Source organism: Arctopsyche grandis, chromosome 6 (genome assembly GCF_051622035.1).
Source record: "Arctopsyche grandis isolate Sample6627 chromosome 6, ASM5162203v2, whole genome shotgun sequence".
In the NCBI taxonomy this organism is placed as follows: Eukaryota; Metazoa; Arthropoda; class Insecta; order Trichoptera; family Hydropsychidae; genus Arctopsyche; species Arctopsyche grandis.
In genome coordinates this window covers 19,615,841-19,637,521 of record NC_135360.1, presented here as the reverse complement: position 1 = coordinate 19,637,521, position 21,681 = coordinate 19,615,841, and the positions used below count along the sequence as shown (strand labels likewise).

Below are 21,681 nucleotides of genomic sequence, written 5' to 3'. Positions count from 1 at the left end.
TACAATTTTGAATAATTACACTAATCTGTCTGTAATTAAGCAACGTAACACAACCAGTGGCGCAGGGTGATGCGACAACACCAAATACTAAAGCCCTGATGGCTTTTTTGGGAAGAGAAAAAAATAATTGAAATCAAACTGATGCTAATTTTTAATCGATGCGGTGCAAACGATCGAAAAGCGCCAGACAGACTGAACCACAGATTAACGACACGTGTACCTTAAGCGTGCGCACTGCTCGCACATATACTAAGCGAAGTCTACCCGAAGTCCCGACATACCTACCCTGTATAGGTTCTGTGCTTCTGGTACTTTAGTTACGAATTTTTCCTTTTTAAATTATTAAAACTCGCCAGAAAGATCCAACTCAATTTTAATAATAACCATTTTAATAATTGCACATCGAAAGGTTACTCGTAATCTGATGTGCAATTTTTCATTCGTGAAGTCGAGAATTGCGTTTAAAGGTTTGTTCATACCTAGTCAGCACGTACCGACTTCAGCAGGTATCCGGCCGTACGAAAAGTATTCTTTGGTACATTTTGTATGGGTATATTCATACCAACCGTCACGTTTACGCCACGGCAGGCTTACAGCAGTACCCGACATTTCCTGTTCATACCTTACAGCAACATCCGTCAACGTATCGTATCCGTTTTTTTGGCCATCGTGGAAAAATACACGCGAATTACGTGCCATGAGTCTGCCGCTTTGCTGTTTTGGACCAATTATCGATAGTGATAGTTGACAACTGTTCAATCTTTCGACATGGTTTTGGCGCAAATATTTAAATTTTTTACGGAAATATTTAAAAAAATTTTGTCCATCATCCACAAGCTCCTTATACAGTGTCCAAAACTCTCCTTCGGTTTTTTTTATTTTTTAACATGGGATGCACATCAAAACGCCTCCGTGCTTTTTTATTGCCTTCTTGAGCTTCTTCTTCCAACAACAGCGCGATTATACATAATTTTTCGTTCGATAAACGTCGAAACATTTTTGCTGACTTGTATTCTGACGCATAGCTACGAATGCACGTGTATGCATTCATATTGCAAGTACTCGACAATACGACGTAAGCAATATTGCGCCGTATCGTCATCTGCTCAAAAAAATCTGCTGACATCACTCGAAGCTGTTGAGATTTTTTTCGGTTATCTTGACCGATTTAATCTTTCGAGATAGTCATAAATAAAAAATGATTCATAAGATAGCCAGTAAAAAGAAATCGACCAATTCGAAGAAATTTTATATTGATTAGAAAACACTGCCATGCAATTTTGATTATATTTCATTGTTCTTTGTTGGATCAATAGATTTTTATTTAGCTCAATTACTCAGAAAACGTTCTAGATAAGATAAATAGTTCTATCTGAATGGGATTATATCAATATCAAGATTCATTTGGATTTAATTAAAAAGTTTTATAAAATCTGATTCAGATCTCTTATTTTACATTTGCGAACCACTGAAAATAGGATAAATACTATATATTGTGGACAAATAACGCTGGAATAATAAAATATTTATATAGTACAAGCTGAATTGCCCGGCGTTGCTTAGATGGATAAAATTTAATAAATGAAAAAAAGATTTTTTCAGTTGAAAATTAAATAAATGTCTTATCCATTCACCGTCAGTGTTCCGCAGACAACCGGTTGTGAAACACTGGTTTAGATAATATAATTTAAATCAATTGTTTGCCAATATAATTTCAAGGTGTCAAAAAAAGTAATGCATTTTCGAATGAAAGGTCAATGGGCAAATAGTATGAAAGAAAAACCCACGGTGGACAGAAATGAAATTGTGAGGATATATAGATAAATGTCTCTAGTTTATCATGGTAAGGGTCGCTTTCTTGTGGGTTGTGGGAATATTGAAAAACGAGCGAAAAAATATTGCAACGAGTGAGACGCAACCCTATACCTGCGTGTGAGAGAGAGGGAGCGAACGTATACCTGCCGGGTACGTACATCAACATCACGCGGGACGTACATCAACTCGCCAAAACCCTTTACTTACTAAAGTTTTGTTAAGCGTCGAAGGGCAGCTACCCGTGGAGAAGAAACCAAAACAAACCCGGAAGAAAAAAAAATCTGAGTATGGCTGCTTTAGTAGCTATTTAACAGAACGACAACTTATATTTAATAGTTGTATTCGATTTTTTTAATAAATATATTTTTGGTTCAAACTTTGTTCTCCCATGGATTCTAAATAAAATAACCATATATAATGTTAAGTGAATTTATACTCTTTCATTTTATATCATTTTCATTCATGTCCGCGACCGGGTCGGATTGCGCCCAATGACCTTTGCACGTCTAATATTTAATTAATGTTATTACTGTTTATGAAAATTATTGCTTCACAACAGTGGTTCTTAACCGGGGGGAGGGGGTGTTATTAACACTTTTAATCACAGGCATATTTAAAATATTCCTAAAATAAAATTTTGATAATGCGATTTTAATCCTTTTTATTATATTAAAAAACATATATACTGGGCCATTCGATTTACAATGTATGAATTTCGTTTAAGGTTTTCTTTTTCTGAAAATTTGTGTAGGTATTAATGAAAATCGTTTTCTTGGAAGACAACTAGTTGGAGGATTTAGTGGGACAATTGTGGCACGAGAAGGGAATTGCACACCTCTTGAAATTTTACCATCAGTTTCATAGAATGTGTCATCAATATTTTCATAATTTTCCGTATTGATTTCAGCATTTTCTTTTCTACTGTCATCTTTCTTGACAAGTTTTGCAAACTTTATATTCATCTTCCATTCGTCTTCATCGGGAGATTTAACAATTATGATATCATTTTTTTTATTGGTTAATTCAAAGTCGTCTACCTCGGTAGTATCTATTAAAGCAATATCTGACACATTATCGATCATATATTGGTTTGTTGATGAAAAATTTAAACTCCGTTTGGGCATTGAATAGTGTTTATCAGATATTGTACTATGTTTTACTGATTCCACCAATGAAATCTTTGAAATATCATCTAACATTCCAAATTTAGATTCAAAAGAAGACTTTTTACTTCCATCAGATGTTTGTCTGTTGATATTATTGCTATCCATTGATTTCAAATTTGAAATTTCATCATTCATAACTTCTTGACGACTATACCTTGCACTTACATTATTTGGTCTTGACCTAGACGAATCTAATAATGAAATGTCTGATATATCGCTTAAGAGGCCATGGCGATTGGAAAATGTTTGAATTCTTTCAGAATAGAGATTATTATTAAAATAATGATTCGGAACAGTACCGGACGATGAAATTAAAGATGTAGATGATAAATTATTTAAATCCATAAATGATTCGTGTGTTTTCATAGCTGAGCTATTTGATTTAGGAATTTTTAAGTGTTTTAACGGTGACGATTCTAAGTTATCCTCGTGTTCTTTCTTGATTTCATTTTCATATTTTGATTTTGAATTTTGTAAAGAAGACGTTTTTGATTTAACACTCATGGAACCTGCAATAAAAAATTGAGCAATTAAGTTTGTCAATTTATTTTAAATGTAGTTATATATTTAAATAAAAATCTAACGTTCGTTAGGATGTTCTGATATCACATCTGAAGAGCTTGATAATACACTATCATTAAAAAGCATCCGTGCAGGTGGTTCTATACCAGATATATTTTCAGAAACGACAGATGAAACATTTTTCATCAATTCCTTTTTTTTATTTACAAATTCTTGAAGCTTGTCCAAATAATTTATACTATCACTTCGATCGGAGACTTGGTGAGTGAAATCAAGGGGAGTTTCTCGTGATATGTTATTTGATCGACGATAACTTGTATCACCTATAGATTGGCTAGCACTTTTATCACGCGTAGATAGTTTGACATTTATATCACCCATAGAAAAACTATCAGTATTTTCGAACACTGGCTTTGAAATATTGCTCAACAGGCTATTATTGGATTTTCGAAATTGAGATCTCGCCGACGATTTACTAAATGATGAATAATCTAAAAACAAACATTATACATCATCAAATATAAAAAAAATATATAAATAGTATATTTTTTATAATTACCTGCTGATTGAAACAATTCATCGTCCAGATTATCAAGGTCCAAAATGGAATTAGGCTGTGAGCGGGATGATGAATTGGCAGTGACGAAATATTTATCTTTGAGAAATTTCACTCTTTTAAAGCGTTTAGTAGCATTAGGGATTTGTCGTGATGATGGAAGATCGATACAAGGAATGAAGTATTCATCCTGCTCCAAGATCATTTCAGTTCTTAGCCGATTTGTCAGTGATGAATTTCTTATAGCCGGAACCCTATTATCAGCCCGTAAACGTGTACTTTCCAACAAAGGATTACCCATGCTCAAAATTGATTTTGGATTCTTTATATTTTCCATCATCAGCGATTGTATTTAAAAGAATTTTTTAATGATTTGGAAAAAATGTAGTTTCTTCAACAAAAAATTTAATATAAGAGAAAATAATTATTCATTTTTTTTCATTTCAAATTTATTCTAATATTGATAAATCTAATATATAATTTCGAAAGAGACTTTGTATGTAAATTTTGGTTCGTATAATCCGTAACATTCAATTTAATAACAAAATAAATGAATATTCTAATAAATTTAAATAAAATAAAACCATTCGAATAAATTTAATAAAATGTTTACTTTAGCCATGTTTAAGCGGTTTATATTAAAAATACCGAGCGAAACCAGACAAAACCACTAGTTTTCAATAGTTAAATTAGGATTATCACCATCACTTACTGCAATAGTGTAATTTTACTTTATTTCTTTGTTATAAAAATTGGGTATCATTAAAGTATGCAGCATGTGTATGTGAAAGGGATGAAATTTGAAATAAAACCAAATATGTATGAATACATTTGCATGGTTAAATTCATTTATTATTAAGAAATACATAATGTACTAAACTAGCAACTTTGAAACATTTTCATCACAAGCTAATTCGGCGGCAGTTTTACCATCATCGTCTGTTATGGCCTTGTCAATGCCTTGACTCAACATATATTCAACACAATCGCAATGGCCACAACTGGCCGAGTAGTGTAAAGCCGTTTGACCGCATTGATCTCTCAAAGAAATGTCACAGCCCAACGCGATCAACACTTTAATTACGTCCAAATTTCCTCTATCTGCAGCCCAATGGATCAAACCAAGGCCATCAGAATCCAACGAATTTAATAAATCGGGTTGAGATTTCAGCAGCGTTTGTACCTGCCAAACATCACCATCCTTGCAAAAATCGAATATAGTTTTATTGGCATCATTGGATTCTTCTTCAGTTTGGTTGCTATTTAAACTAGATACTGTTACCCAATTATTCTGAGAATTATTTTTTCCACTTGAGCCCTTTTCTTGCATTTTTGACTTCCAATCTGGGTCGCATTCTGTAACTAAGGCAATATACTTTTCCTTGGCAGTGTCTGGGGACATGTCTGCTAAGGAATTCCATGCATCCCATTTTTGCTTTGCTTGCATATCAAACCACTTTGGTCTACGAGTATTACAGGGTCCTTCATTGGCTTGTTTATAAAAAGAATAAATTTGTAACAATCTGGTAGAATCCAAAGTGGAAGCTAAATTTACCACATGATCAGCCGCAATTTTGAATTGCTTGTTCAATTTACACAAATCGCCTTCTCCATCAGAATCTGATAAATCTAAATCAGAATATGTATCTAAAGCTTCTGCCATGATTTCAAATGAAATTTATACTTCTCTACTACTATGAAAACATAAATGCATATGAATATTTAAATTGAGGCGGGTTGCAGAGAAATGGTGTTGCCTTCTAGAGAGTGGTCCTTTTTTGAAACAGCAACATCATGTGCGTTTTTAGAGGAGAACTCAACAAATCCATAGCCTCGACTCAAGCCTGATGAGCGATCAAAGACAACTCTCGCTGAATTGACGTGTCCAAATTGAGAAAAATAATCCAACAATTCGCGATGACTAACTGTCCAGGGAAGGTTACCAATAAACAACCGACCAAAAGCTCGTCCTCCTTGGGTTGCCATTGAAATCTTGACTTTGGTAACTTCAGGCGCGAACAATTTCTAGTAAATGGATGGAATGATCTCCCATCAACTCTGCGAAATTTATGCCGTGAACTTCACCGATTGACAGTAAATCGATGAGGTTCGCTTTCAAGTTCCACTTTTTCAACAGAGCTTCGATTGTCCAATCAGAACTTCTTTCCTGATAAGTGAACAAAAACCTTGCGTTATCTCGCTCCAAAAAATAAGCAATGGTTACTAATATCTCTTCAAAAATAGCCGGATCGTAAAAACAATCTGAGCCAATTATAAGATCAAATGGACCAATCCTAAAATTATCTTTCAGAAAAAGACCCCAACTCAGACCGACAACTTCTATATCCTTTCCAGGAGTGAGACCGTTGACTTGGCAACAGTGAGATATATGAGCCAAAGACTTTGGCAAAGTACAACTGTCCGTTAAGGTTACGATAGCTCCACACTTAGCAGCTAATATACCTAAAATCAAAATTATACATCATTAGACAAAACTTAAATTAAGGCTCACATAGGATCAACTAAGTTAATAGTGCTCCAGTTATAATTAACTTAAATATAAACTACTCAGAAGTGCTATTTTCAAAACCAAAAAAAACCATTACTGCAATTAGAATTCAATTATACGAAATTTCTTTATTACAGTATATAAACAATAAGATTAAAATTATCTCGGTTACAACTTCTAATCCATTTAAAGTGCTTAGTACTGCGCAATAAGGATAATCCATGTTGACTTTTTCAGCAATAATCAAGTATTCTGAAAACATATGTGTAAAGTTCGGAGTTGTGATAAATTTAATTTTTTCATTGGATTATACATAATAAATATAATAATAAAATTAGCACATATTGAAATATGGATAACGTAGTAAATTACGGTTATTTAAAAATTACGTTAAATCTACCTGGCAAAGCGGTTCCAGAGCCAATCTCCAATATGCGTTTTCCACAAATACTATTTCGTTGACTCCACAAAAACCAGGCTAGAACCGGAGCAGACGGCCAAATATAAAAAGAATAACTGGCCTGCAGGAGCTGGAAGTAAAAATTATTGTGAATTTCTATTAAATGTATTACACAGGAAATTAAACGAAAAAGGGCGTAGGAACACATGTCGGAAATAAGTGCCGGGTTATTTAGGTTATGTCATTGCGTAAGTCGTCAGGCTAAGCTGTAAAAGCATAGAAGGGGTGAGCAATGAATACGGAAGGGTTAACATGTAATAGTAGACACTAAAATCAACCTCTGGCACAATGAGGTCGAGCTGATCCGGTAAAGAAGCTGCTCTGAAGACAAAACGTCTACCGCCGCTGTTAGTGCACACTGCAGCACCGCTCATGCCGCCACAATGTTGCCATATACCACATCACATATCGCGTAAGCGGTGCATTTCCTGCTTCTGTACGTATCTCTTTGTGCACAAAGATTCTGTCACAGAGCCAGCCCGACGTCCAAAGAAGGTCATAATCTTCTTATTCTGCGCGATTGAATTCAGACTTTGCCTCCATTCTGCTACAGCAGAGACCTTCATCACTATCAATGATTTATATTTATTATGGTTTGATTTTGGTTCTAAACTTATTCCCCTAAAAATTAAGCCAGAAAGGCTTACATTTTCCAAGCAAAAATATCTCAAAGGCAATGTCTTTCATCGAACATCCAGGCTCAGAGCTATTATGTATGGGTCTACGTGACGAGCCGGAATGTTAAATTACCGAAAACGCAAATATCGGAAGGCAAAGATCGAAAGTCGAAACATAAAAAAATGGTGCATGGTAAACGCTTCTTATTCTGCGCGCGCACATTAATACGGGAGGAAAAGACTGTTCCTCTTGTTCCTGTTGTATCCTGCTCGCGCAAATTAAGCGAGTGTGTACGTGAGTATGTATACTTAAGATCTTTCGATTTTCGATCTTTGCCTTCCGATATTTGCGTTTTCGGTAATTTAACATTCAGGCTCGTCACGGAGACCGATTATGTATATATGAACGGCGCTTCAATATCAATATATCGCTCCGGACCTTAATGTCTTGTTATTGCGAGACAAAACAGCTTCCGTGTGCACAGAGTTCTTATTTTTAAGGGTTTACAGGACGGGTTAAGGTCTGTTCATACCTATCCAGTAGGAACCGTATCTGGCAGGTGTCCTGCAAGTGCGGATAGTATTCTTTGGTACATTCTATATGGACGCACATGAATGCGTAAATGCGAATGGAGTATGAATACGTCCATATAATGTACCAAAGAATACTATCTGCACTTGCATGACACCTGCAGGATACGGGTCGTGCTGAATAGGTATGAACAGACTTTTAATGGTTTCCATGGGTTTCCAGAAACCCGTTGTTACAAATCAAAAGTTTCCGGAAACCCATTATTTAATATAAAAATTCATATAATTCTTGTCAAAAATTATACAAATCTTGAAAATGTAATGAACTCTCATATAATAGTGCCTTGTATAATTAATAAATAAATAATTTTATTGAAAAAAAAATTGTATAAATTTACAAGATTTGTATAATTTTTGACGAAAATTATATGAATTTTTAGATTAAATAACGGGTTTTCGATTTTAGATTAAATAACGGGAAACTTTTGATTTTTAACAACGGGTTTCCGGAAACCCATGGACACCATTAGGGCGACACCACTGGCTATAATCCTACAATACATCAGTAGCGGCTCGTGAAATGGGCTGCAGAGATTATTCAGGCTGTAGTAGCTCGTTGTGATCGAATGAAAAGAAAAATAGCTTGAATATGTACTATATTGGGAGGTTCCACAAAAATAGCATGCAGCCCAATGCACGAGCCGCCACTGCAATACATTCTCGGAAGTTGAGCTTTTCGGTAAACGGAATACTAGTCATATGTGAACCGGTAACAGGATAACCGGTCACTCTAGATCGGTCACACGTCGTCACCGTTTTCTCGTGACCAATTTTTGGGTGTGACTGTTTTCTCGTGACCAATTTTTGGGTGTGACCAGTTTTAGTGTGACGGATGACGACATGTGACCGATCTAGAGCGATTGGTTATCCCTTTACTGGTTCACATTTGACTAGTAATCACCGAACCAGCTTTTCAGTGAAGATTAATTTAGGTTTTACACCGGTTCCGACAAAGATTCGGATGTCAAGCGCTGCGTCACTTTATTTGCAGGATTAAATTGAACGTTATTAGAGGGTGAAACGTGCTACGACTCCCACGCATTGAAGTATAATGTATAGAATAGTCATTCCTAACAAAAGTATCGCTTAAAAGCGAGCCATCGAAGAGAGAGACGGAAAGTCAGAAGATAGACAAAAGAGTGAGGAAAAAAAATTCGTGGAAGTGATCGTCCCTTACAACAACTGGACAAAACAGCTGACATCTCCGGGCACACGGATTTTTTGTGGCAACATTTTTAGGGGCTGAGAGCAATTCTATTGTAGGCATATAGTACAACTGAAATGATCTCATCAGGTCACTGCGACACATATCCAGGAAAGTCATTAACGCATGGCACACGCTCGCCTCGTCAAAAGGTCGACACGTGTTTCTATACACGTGCCTGGGAAACAAAGGAAGAACACACTGAACCCATAAAAACCACGAACTACGTCCAGGCGTATGAACCCATAAAACCACGCTCGCAGCATAACTAGGGCAGAGCGAGTACCAAGAACAAAAGATGTGCACACGACACACTTCAACCCAAAACGTTGTGGCGGCTCGCTTATACGACATGGTCGAGTTTGGTTGTCTTCCTGCGAGTGGGGACCAACCCGGCTGGGTTCGGAGAGCCACTACCCACTCTGTCTTCAGCTGTCATATAATAAACACGTGCATTAACATGCCAGTCGTCTCATTCGTTCATCCTCCATAACGTTTATAAAGCAACGCAGCAACCTCCACCGGCAGAGTGAGCCTCTAGAGTTCAACTAGATCACATCTCCGAAGAAACCTCTTCGTACATACAATAACCATTGTACCAATTGAACAAAAATAAACGATCCTCTTTCAAACTACACAACACGTGTTTTTTTAAACCGGGAAACGGTCAACATACCTTCCCTGTCTTACACTATGCATACTACTTCAATGTACATAAAGTAATAATTAGTTTTAAAAAATAATACGGTGTACGGCCCTGTTTTTCAATGAGTGAGGCTGGTCCGAACATCTAGCACGTGCACATACAGATTTTTGGACTTTGTCGAACTAATACTACCACACAATTTCACTAGTAGAGCCTATTTCAAAGAGATCCTACTGCTACAGAGCTTAACAAACAAGTGAGCAAAACAGCCGAAATCTCCGTCTGCACGGAGTTTTTGTAGCAACATTTTTGGAAGCTGAGAGCGCTTCTACCCATTCTACTTAACTGCTCCCACGACAAAAATGAAAGGGATCACATAATAATAAGGGTGGGCGTGGGTGGCAGTAATGGGCGTTGGGGCCGGTCCGGTGGCTGCGCGTTGCGTTGTGTTGTGTCTTGTGTTGTGTCGCACGGCTGAGTGTGAGTGGCGAGTGTTTTGGTCCGCATGGGTTGAGGCATGCAGCGGCGGTCGGGGCGGATCCCCGCGCCCCCCCCGCCTCCCCCCACCACCGCCAGGGCGACGCTCCTCAGACAGGTGGGCCCCCCTCTCCCCCCTCTGCCCCCGCTCCCCTCGCACCCCACATCTCTCGCCCCCTCGTCCATCCATTCCATTCCATTCCTGCGCTCTAAAATTAAATTATTTATTAGCTTTGCATACTAAACCCAGAAAGTGATCGTTTGTAGAACCGCAAACGTTACATCGGCTCGAGTCGATTTTCATTGTTTCAATTCGCACCGGTTCGCCCGAACCGGTTGACGAAATTTGCGCAATCGCCAGGCGAACCGAACCGGTTGTCGCGATTGTATATTAAATACAATGCAATATATTATGGCGCCACGCGTTTTAATGCCATTCATTTCTAATCGTTCTTTCTATAGATAGGCGTGACTAAATCGCCGATTAATGTCAACAATATAATGATGATGAAATTGGCGCAACTTTATTTTTCATGATTGTGATGTAATTGCTATGGTTTTGTACCCCAATTCCATAATTTTCCTTTATTGATTTTTTTTCATTTTTATGTCTGACTAAATACATATAAAACACCTTGAAAGTGAATACGTAAATTAAAATAAATAAAATCTCTTAGATTATTTATTTCACAAAATTGTTGATTTTTATGTCTGACTAAATACATATAAAACACCTTGAAAGTGAATACGTAAATTAAAATAAATAAAATCTCTTAGATTATTTATTTCACAAAATTGTTGATTTTATTGAATATTTCTGATTTATAATTAATTCATCAGACTTATTTCCCTGGAATGCATTCTATTTTGTTATCATGAATAATTTTTTATTTTTGTCATGTAATGTTGATTATATAAACAAAAAAAAAACTATACCATCAAATAGATGTGTATATAAATATAATTCACAATCGATTTAGTGTGTATTCGCATAATTTATAAGTGCTAATTTTTTTGTCTACACACTTGTATGCTTAAAAAATGTCTTATACGGATTTCACAATATGATACTTATTTTAGTTTCGCTTGAAATTATCGATGTTCAAATATGTATGTTCTTGCTTTTTAAAATATCTATAAAAACAATCTTTTTTTTTATTATAGGTTTCTAGTATATTGAAGAAAAATGAGTCTGCTAGAAGTTCTGAAGAAGTCGTATTTCTGGCTGGTATGAAAGATGTTGTTACCGAAGTGAATTTTCGCATTCAAAGAAGACAAGAAACATTAGATAGGAGCAAAGAAATTGAAGATGAAAATGTCATTCTTCGTAGCAAATGCAAGAGGCTCGCTATTGCTATCGAGAAGGCGAAACATTTGGTGGTTGGTATTTTTCAATTGAGGTTTATATAAATACTCTCAGCTGACTATTTAAAATTGTTTTGTTTGCAAAATTTCAGGTTTACACCGGTGCTGGAATCAGTACAGCTGCAGACATACCGGACTATAGAGGTCCAAACGGAATATGGACGTTGTTACAACAAGGGAAAGACATTGGGTAAATTGTATAATATTATAAATGATATATGTGCAATGTCGAAAGTTTCCTTATATTGTTTTATTCAAATAGAAAACACGATTTGACGCGAGCTGATCCCACTTTGACCCACATGGCACTATGGAAATTATACACGCAAAGATATTTAAAATTTGTAGTATCTCAGAATTGTGATGGCCTTCATTTACGTTCTGGACTTCCAAGAAGAGCACTGTCCGAGGTTACTTTTAGTCTTTCAACCTCCCGTTTTATATCTATAAATCAATATTTAACATTGTACTGTATTAGGTTCATGGAAATATGTACATTGAAATTTGCAAATCTTGCAAACCGAACGTGCAATACTGGCGACTCTTTGATACGACGGAAAGAACTGCTAGATATAATCACAAAACGGGCAGAATATGTCATATATGTGGTGAATCACTCGAGGTATGTATTTTCAATATTGTAATGAATGTGTATGTATATGTATAATGTTTGTGTATTGATTTATCTATTTGCTTTTGTAGGATTCTATTGTCCACTTTGGTGAAAGGGGTGTGGCGCAATGGCCGTTGAATTGGCCTGGAGCTCTTTTTCATGCCGCCAAAGCTGATGTAATTCTATGCCTTGGTTCCAGCTTGAAGGTTCTTAAGAAGTATCCCTGGCTGTGGGCAATGAATAAGCCGATAAAGAAGAGGCCGGCTATATTTATTGTGAATTTGCAATGGACTCCTAAGGATGACGTGGCTGTTTTGAAAATAAACGGCAAATGTGACAACGTTATGAAGCTGGTTATGGAGTATTTAGATTTGGAAACCCCGAATTACAACAGGGTGCTCGATCCTATATTTGCCCACACTAGCTATTTATGTCCGAAGGAATTGCACACAACGACGCAACCGATGCTGATCAAGGCTACCCCAGTACAGAAAAAAGCTGCAGAAAGCGAAGACTCGGATGATGATTGTCCATTGAATGTATTGAAAATGAAAATGAATCCTAATGATATTGAAAAGCCTGTCGATTTGAGTATAAACGCAAGCATCGCTGAAAGTTTTGAATCGAAATTTTCTCTAGATCAATCAATGGATAAATGTACATCTGCAGAAGAAGAATTGAGTTTAAAGTCTTACATAAAAGATGAAGACACGTTAAAAGGCAGCTCTTTAGTGTGTGATAATAGTATAAAAACCAATTTTGAAGATTCAAGTGAATGTTTAAAGTCTGATCGGTACAACACCGGACCAATGGATATTGAATGCAATAAATCTATAAACAATAATTGTAAATATAATAATAATTTAGAAGAACTTTCCGTTGAGGATGACATAGATAATTTCGAAAAAGTGCATATTGAAATGAGAACGAGTGATTCGGAGATTTGTAATGTTTGCATACTTCTAGTCAAAAATTCTAAAAACGGTAATAGTTATAATAAGTATTCAAATTTAAATTCTAACGGTATAACGTCAATACCGAGTTTCAACAAACGAACAAATCCTATATTAGACACTGATATAAATAAAAATAATGACAATGCACAAGATTATGACGACTCGAACAATGTGCGGAATAATAATATTTTATCAAAAGTTTCATTCCCTACCATTCCCAGTGATTTTAACGTGTCACAAAGAGACGAAAATAATAGTTCTATAGTTAGACCTGACTTTGAGAGATATAATTTTAAAAATATTCATAAATCTAAAGACTTAAATGGTGTTTGTACGGAGAAGAGTATTTTTCGCCGTGAAAAAAGTATTTCGAATGTCCCGTATCCTCTAGTGAATAATTTAAAGAGCGATGAAGCGTCGTCGTTGACCGGTACCAGTGAACCTTTAGATTTTAGTTTACATTCGAACTTGCAAACGCCATTTGAAACGAGAGTGTTTCAAATATACAATCCTCATACACCTGCCAAAACATTTTCAAAGCCTGCTGCAGTATCGTCTCAAAACGAAAGTACGAAATGTACCATAGCGATAGATTTAAGTTTTTCTAAAAATACGCCCGTTAAAACGAACAGTGGCGTTCAAATTGGAAGTGAGCGCGATTTAGGAAACGGTTTCTCTAAAAATATAAGAAGTCCCAGTGAAGCACGCGAAGGCTCATTCGCCATTTTCAAAAGATGCGAACATTTCGCCAAGTTAATAATTCAAAACACAATTTTGGTAAATCGTAAAGAGTTACAGTACGCGTATTCCGGTCTGCATAGTATTATCAACCCCATTCCGTTCTATACGGAATACGACTTTACCAATATATTCAACGCGTTTAACTTCATAAAGTTTGCTCAGAAACTATTGTCCAAAGAGAAAAGTATGAATATTAATAGAGTTAGGGGACCGATCTTTAAAAATGAACAAATCAAAAAGAGAAAGTTTGGCTTTAAGCAGATTAAGCCCCAGAGGAAGGAACCCGTTTGCAAATTTTGCTTCGAACATTATAAATCGTATGTGTGTAATTTTTACGCGTCGTTCAATTCGGAGGAGCGGTTCGAAAAGTGGCACAAAGGTAAATTAATAATGTGTGATTGTTGCGGAGACACGGACACGTCCGATAGTGAGACGGAATCGTCGGATGCTAGCTGTGATTCTGTTCAAGGTGTTCATAGTGAGGTAATAAGCTTAAGCGAAGTAAACGATAATAATTTATTAAACAATGATCTCAAGAACTGTGTTCAAATTAGTGTAAATACTGATAAAATACAAGGTGAAAGTGTACAAGCCGGGTGGTTTGGAAAGGGTTTTAGAAAAAGTAGACGTCGAAAAAGATAACACTCTTCGTAATTTGTGTTTTTTGTATTTAAATATTCTCGTCATTAAATACCAAGCAATTACAATTATATAATTTATTGAAAATTAAAATTATAACTATTTAATCAAATGTTTTTTGTAAAATTTTCTAAAAACCTATTTTATTATATATGTATTCATATCCTTGGTTACTCATATTCATTCCTTTCATCATTTTTCCCATACAAACATTTATGCAGTGGCGTCGCTAGGGGTATAACAAAATTTGAAAATTATAGGCGTTTAAACAATTAATGTCTGACAAAACTAGAGGGTGGTGGAACGTCTCAAACATATAACGCTACTGACAACTAAACGTAAAGATAACTAAAATATTTGCATTTTTGAACGTGTCTATTAGGATTATTTTTCACCATCCTATTGGTGGAATTGATTTAAATATCTAACGTTGACCAAACTGCGCAAAATGGCAAAATTTCAAAACGAATTAGGGCGCGATCACACAGCGAGGGAGCGGTATGCTATACGCGGGATATTTTTTTTAGATAGTTTTAAACACACACAAGTTGTAGGGTCATACCCGGTACGATACGCCGGATCTTACGGGATCGTGCGGGATCGGAGTGGTCTCGTTGAAATTCTATAGAATTGTTTATACTAACTTGACGGTGATATATAGTAATTCGTCGACCCTCGGACGACGCTTGACAGTGATCGATAACGGTGTATCCCATATTTGCAAAAAAATATAGCAGAACTTGTCGGAATAATAAGATTATAGAAAATACAAATTACATTAAGGATTTCAAGCTTTTATTTTTTAATAATTCAGTTTTAAACTTAATTAGTAAACAATTAACAAAAATAGACAAACAAGTGTCCGGTTTATAACAACAATTGACTAATGTTTCCGGGTAGGTTTAAGAATTAAATACTCATTCGATACTTTCATAAACAAACTCTGCGATCACGGACAAAGATGTATTCAGCATAAAGGGTTTTATGTAGTACACTAATTGTTTACCGGAACCAATTGTTACTAAATAAACAGAAATGACTAGACAATGGACTCAAGTTTTTTGGTACAAAAACTAAATACGTACTTAAATCCCTAATACCATCAACAGATAAACGAACAAAGATGTTTTTTACGTAAAGGGCTATAGTGCACTCAATATGGACTGTAACTAATTGATACTGAATGCATTTCCGTATGAATGTATGTACATGTCGATACAATAACATGTTCGTTTAAAGAGAGCCCATTTTTACTTTATTTTATATCAAGAACAAAGTATTTTTTATTTATACTTTTTATACTCAAGAAAGTGGTGACTGCAAACAGTTCGTCTTTTGAGCTCGGTCATCGCAGTTCATAATATCGGTACATCGCAGTTCATAATGTCAGAAAAATTAATAGAAGTTGTGCGACAGTACGAATGTGTCTATGACGTCAGATCCGTAAAATATAAGGACCAAAACATTCGCAATGAAGCTTGGGAGGAGATGTCAAAAAAAATATGGGATACACCGTTATCGATCACTGTCAAGCGTCGTCCGAGCGTCGACGAATTGGTTTATATCACCGTCAAGTTAGTATAAACAATTCTATAGAATTTCAACGAGACCACTCCGATCCCGCACGATCCCGTAAGATCCGGCGTATCGTACCGGGTATGACCCTACAACTTGTGTGTGTTTAAAACTATCTAAAAAAAATATCCCGCGTATAGCATACCGCTCCCTCGCTGTGTGATCGCGCCCTTAGAAAAATGTAGGAATTTCAGCTGAATCGTTTGCGAAGTGAAATATAAAAGTAAATATTTGAAAACATCAAAAATTTTAATATTCTCTTAAAAAATTAATATGTTGAGAACCACTGACTTTTAGAAACTTTATAAAACACCATGGAAATCTTTAAGACGCACTTGAAGTAAAATAGTTTAAAAAAGTTCACGCAAATGAGCCAAAAAGTATTGATATGTAATTAAAAGTAATGATACTTCATATTAAAAAAAGTATTTTTTATTTATTAATATTTGTTAATTGTTATGAATTACGAGTGAGAAGCCATGTTCACACGTTGTTTCTGGGTTGCGTCTCCGTTCGACTGAATCAATTAACCTTCTTACCTTTACATTTACACTGATTTCTCAGGAATCCGAACAAAAGCCAATCATGACTGATATTTGATGCTATATATAGCTGTACCAGACGGCTTTCGCGGTAGCTGTATAAATACAGAAAGCTGTATATATACAGGAAGCTGTATAAATACAGAAAGCTGTATATATACAGGAAGCTGTATAAATACAGAAAGCTGTATATATATACAGGAAACTGTATATATACAGAAAGCTTTATATATATACAGAAATAGCAATGAGGCGTGTAGCCACTCAAGGACCGTCATTTAACAAATATGTCGAATTAGTGTTTTTCAATTTGAATAATTTGGTGTCACCTAGCGACGCTACTGGTTTATGTATTCGATATGTTTATAATCATAAAAATTATTCATCCATTACAATAGAGCAAAAGTTGACACATTCGCTGAAGCTCTGATTTGTTACAATAATATCGGAATTTAAATTGTTTTGAGACAGAATGTTTTCTTTTACTATATCAAACTCGTTGGCTAACATTTCAATATTCTTTCCATTGTGTACGTAGTGTGGTACGTATTCGGGTATAATATTCTTCGATGCATCGGCAAGTTGTGGATCTTCGGAGCTCGTCGGCATCATAAAAGTGGGCTGTGCATTCCTGTCGTCTTGTAAAATTGGATTTATGGAGTATAGTTGTGGCTCTGTATTGTTCCACAGGACGGGGATGTGAACGTCGTTCAATAGATCGCTCTCTGCTGTCATATTGATGACGTTGTTTTTAGACATGTCGTTCACCGATAGCAATACCAATTCTCCTGATTGGACATCGATCAACGAAAACATTTGTTCTTCCGGTACGTTTGGAATTTCGGACATTGTCGTCTGCGGAGGAGGCGTTTTTGATTTTTTTCTTCTGTCAGCGTTGACTTTGTGCATTTTATTATAATCTGTAAAATAGTATAAATACATACTTTTAAAATGAGTCAAAACAATTTATATGAATCAAATCAGTATTTGGTAAATTTTTCGAAAGCAATTCACCGAATGCTATTCTAATAATGACGTTTTCTTTGAAACGCAATTGTTCGAAAGACATTTTTTGAATCACTATTTTTTTAATGTATATTGTTAGCCAAGTTTCAAACAGGTGGTAGTATGTTTAATAACTAAGAATTTATGAATTCCCCGTCTGCTTGGTGTTGGAGATAAAAAAAGATATACATAGACACAATTATTAACACGGTGAAAAATTTATTTTACGAGGTAAACATTAACTATTAAAAAACCATAGTAAGAATTGATTTTCTAACGTTTTTTAATTATGTTTAAGATGTGTTGATAGCTTAAAAATATATGAATGATCACAATATTTCTCTAATATTAAAGATATTACATACACGTGTACAAAAAACATTTTTGTATATATACAAACTCCTGTTCAAGCAGATAAGAAATTTGGAAAATCCCTTTCGGTCGAATGGAGTAGACCCATTAAATAATATGCATTCGCTGTAACGCAATTTACGACGCGATAATAATAGATGGCATAATAAAATATCATTTTAAAACTTACTACCTTAAAAAAGAATTTCCCGCCTAATGGCAAATGAACTAAATTCAGTAAATTGAACGATTTATTAAAACCTTTTGCAACTATATTGTATAGCAACCATTCACACATTTTTAAAAACCATGAAAACGTGATTGATTCTGGTTCCAGATAGATTAAAATCTTGAAGTCGAATTTTCACACAATCTATTTATATACGGAGTATCAATACTTTTATTGATACTTTGTATATAAATAGATAAGTTATAAATGGAAAAACGCAACACCATCAAAAACTATGATATTTTTGTTTTAAATAAACTTGAAATTATCAACACAAAAGTCATCTATCTGTCAACGTGGTAATTAACCTTTCAACATTCAGGAATTTTGTCGTTCGAAAAATGTGTCAATCGAATGGCTCACGCTTCGATAATCTGCTATTCGAGTTATGTACTTGCTTCGACCAATTGATTTTGAAGAATTTACCTAGAATCAATAAAATCTCCATATGTACAAACAAACATACCTGATATATGTAAATTATTTTGTATATGTTCATCATGTTTTGACACTAAATGCCGTTCCAAATGTACGTATCTTCGGAATCCCATGGCACAATAGCGGCAAGGATATGGAACGGTCGGATTGTGAATAACTTTGTGTCGCTTTAGTTGACTTCGAAGTTTAAATACATGAGTACACATATTGCATGAGTATGGTCTTTCCTACAAAGACAAAACCTTACACTTAGTACATACATATATAAAAATATAATAAAATAATACATAACATATTGCACATACAAGAGAGTGTACGGTAGCCAAGTGGTCCTTGAGGCCGTACGATGTACCAAACAATTTCGGACATTTATCACACACGTACTTCCTTACTCCTTGCTTATGATGAATCTGCGAATGCCTTGTCATATTATAGGTGGTGGTTGTAGAATAAGTACACAATTCGCATGCTAACGGTGCTAAAATCAAAAAATACAAGCATTCCAAGAATGAAAAATGTTAATTAATCTTTGTATTGTAGTTGTAGTGTTGCTACCTTTCTTTTTATGCATTCTAATGAGGTGACCCGTAAGTCCATTCTTATTTTTAAAAGTCAAACCGCATTTATCACAAATGAACGGCTTCGTCAGATGCTGTCGTAGACAGTGTTGTTTGTATGTTTTCATATCTACGAATGACTTGACGCAAATTTTACACCAAATTTGTTCAGAAGCAGCTGAATATTAATGTTACAAACAGTATTTTATAAATATTGTCACGAGAGGTCGAATAAAATATATCAATAAGCCTTACGTTTAGATGCTTTCGTATGTTCTATGTGACTTTTGTCATTTTTAAAAATCCTCATGTGATCTCTGTAAAGAGAACGGGTACGAAATGTTAAAATACACGCCCCGCATGAATAAGTCGTTGAAGAAGTCTAAAATTAAAAGCCGATTTATTAGATGATTTGAGTGATGTATTTAAAATGGACTGTATGATTGTAGCAAACCTTTTTATGTATTGCATTGTGTTCGCGTAGTAATTTACGTGATTTGAAACACATGTTGCACTTTTGACATTGGTTTTTAAAATGTTTCTGCAATTCAAAAAATTAGATATGATCTACTAGTAGAGTAATAAAATGTAGGTAGAAAGATTGAATATGTTAGTGGTCAAAACTCAGTTTTACCATATAATGAATGTCGCATTCATCCTTTGAATGGAATTGTAGTTGACATATGTTACATTTTATTTTATCTATAGGTACATCATTGATTTCACAAGAAAATTTGCAGTTATTTAAATGTCTTCTTAAATTACATAATTTTGAGTACCTAAAAACATTAAAACATATAAATTGCATGTAAGTTTTTCCGTCACAATTTAAGCATATGTACATACCCTTGCCCACAGTATGGACAGAATAATATTTGCTTGATTGATAGTGTGTTGAATGTATCAGTGTTGTATTTAAAACCACCACTGTCACAAAAATTGTTTAATAGATGACATTTGTATGCGGTTGCATTTTTGAAAGAAGTTCTACATTTTAAACACGATTGCTGGGTACCCGCGTGTTTGAAAATATGATCTATCAGTGAATGGTGAGATTTCATTGGCTTTTTGCATATAATGCATACGAATTTCTTTTTAACATTTGATTTATCGATAACTTTTATAGTATATTCTTGGTTTTTTTCGGATGCAATTTCATTAGAGTCGTCTGGTAGCGATTCCTCATAGTATTGATTTTCTGATTTTGTTTCTATGTTGGAATATTCAGCACTAATGTCGAAATTATGACACAGATTAATTTCATCAATTTCAATATCTTGAATATTACAATTTATAGCATCGGTTTCTAATTTGTCGGTATATTTAGAAAAACTTTCCTGAAAATATAGACGTTGGTTAAATTTATCCTTTAATAAATGGAAATTTGTTTCATGCTATTCTGACTAACGTGTATTGATCCGATGTGGTGTGAACTTTTACGTAAGTTCGTTTTTGGTAGTAATTTGACACGACGTTTATATAAATTATATTTTTTGGGCATTCGAACATATCGTTTTACAGAAATGAGATGTCTTTCAATATACTTAATTGCTTTATATTGATTCAATGCATTCAATTTTTTCAACGAGGCGAATATCACTTTTACCTGAAGGACATAGATTGCATTTGAGAATTCATAAAAAAAAACTGCAAACAAATAAGAAGAGAGAGTTTTACCCTTTTTGTGAAAACTAATACCGAATTATCGTAAACAGCCATATTTAATCGTTCATGCCGATGACAGCTGTCAAACGATGTGGTAGTCTTGCCAGTACTATAAAAGCTTTTTAAAATCAAATGTGGCCAACACATTCTTACATTATATTTTCATATTTGAAAATAATCAAATAGAAAAGGTGTTATCAGTAAAATAAAATTGCAAGTGAAGTAGGGTGTTAGCTTCCATTATAAGTATATGGTTTTAAGAAGACATTTCAGAAAGTATATTCCTTGGTTATACTCGTGGAGTGTGCAAAATTCAGAAACGTCATTTGGAGGGATGCAAGGGAGAGCATTTGCACACGCTTAAATTTGGCCAGGAAGTGAATCTCAAGCAAATCTATTATTCGTTATGTAGGATGAACGTCGATTAGAAGTTTCTAAAAAG

The 21,681-nt window shown here is 34.9% G+C and overlaps 5 protein-coding genes across 5 annotated transcripts; 1 reads left to right on the top strand and 4 right to left on the bottom strand.

The window, feature by feature from the left end:
- Positions 1 to 2,460: 2,460 nt before the first annotated feature.
- Positions 2,461 to 4,360, bottom strand: LOC143912639 (uncharacterized). The gene is made up of 3 exons (XM_077431935.1): positions 4,063 to 4,360; positions 3,566 to 3,994; positions 2,461 to 3,490 (listed from the first exon to the last, which is right to left on the bottom strand). The coding sequence occupies exons 1-3, from the start codon at positions 4,358 to 4,360 to the stop codon at positions 2,535 to 2,537; spliced, it is 1,683 nt and encodes a 560-aa protein (XP_077288061.1). The 3' UTR covers positions 2,461 to 2,534.
- Positions 4,361 to 4,880: 520 nt separating this feature from the next.
- LOC143913880 (histone-arginine methyltransferase METTL23) lies at positions 4,881 to 7,542 on the bottom strand. Its single transcript, XM_077433923.1, has 3 exons — positions 7,307 to 7,542; positions 6,969 to 7,098; positions 4,881 to 6,522 (listed from the first exon to the last, which is right to left on the bottom strand). The coding sequence occupies exons 1-3, from the start codon at positions 7,400 to 7,402 to the stop codon at positions 6,068 to 6,070; spliced, it is 681 nt and encodes a 226-aa protein (XP_077290049.1). The 5' UTR covers positions 7,403 to 7,542; the 3' UTR covers positions 4,881 to 6,067.
- Positions 4,885 to 6,514, bottom strand: LOC143913879 (acyl-CoA-binding domain-containing protein 6-like). The gene has a single exon (XM_077433922.1). It carries the CDS (start codon positions 5,720 to 5,722, stop codon positions 4,934 to 4,936), a length of 789 nt encoding a protein of 262 aa, XP_077290048.1. The 5' UTR covers positions 5,723 to 6,514; the 3' UTR covers positions 4,885 to 4,933.
- Positions 7,543 to 10,492: 2,950 nt separating the features above from the next.
- Positions 10,493 to 14,986, top strand: Sirt7 (sirtuin 7). The gene is made up of 6 exons (XM_077433864.1): positions 10,493 to 10,681; positions 11,728 to 11,943; positions 12,021 to 12,118; positions 12,191 to 12,338; positions 12,407 to 12,550; positions 12,631 to 14,986. The coding sequence occupies exons 1-6, from the start codon at positions 10,604 to 10,606 to the stop codon at positions 14,878 to 14,880; spliced, it is 2,934 nt and encodes a 977-aa protein (XP_077289990.1). The 5' UTR covers positions 10,493 to 10,603; the 3' UTR covers positions 14,881 to 14,986.
- Positions 14,987 to 16,903: 1,917 nt separating this feature from the next.
- Positions 16,904 to 21,346, bottom strand: LOC143913845 (uncharacterized). Its single transcript, XM_077433863.1, has 11 exons — positions 21,252 to 21,346; positions 20,983 to 21,180; positions 20,421 to 20,911; positions 20,209 to 20,353; positions 20,029 to 20,115; positions 19,830 to 19,956; positions 19,573 to 19,752; positions 19,323 to 19,495; positions 19,046 to 19,244; positions 17,212 to 17,914; positions 16,904 to 17,161 (listed from the first exon to the last, which is right to left on the bottom strand). The coding sequence occupies exons 1-10, from the start codon at positions 21,291 to 21,293 to the stop codon at positions 17,373 to 17,375; spliced, it is 2,184 nt and encodes a 727-aa protein (XP_077289989.1). The 5' UTR covers positions 21,294 to 21,346; the 3' UTR covers positions 16,904 to 17,161; positions 17,212 to 17,372.
- Positions 21,347 to 21,681: the final 335 nt, after the last annotated feature.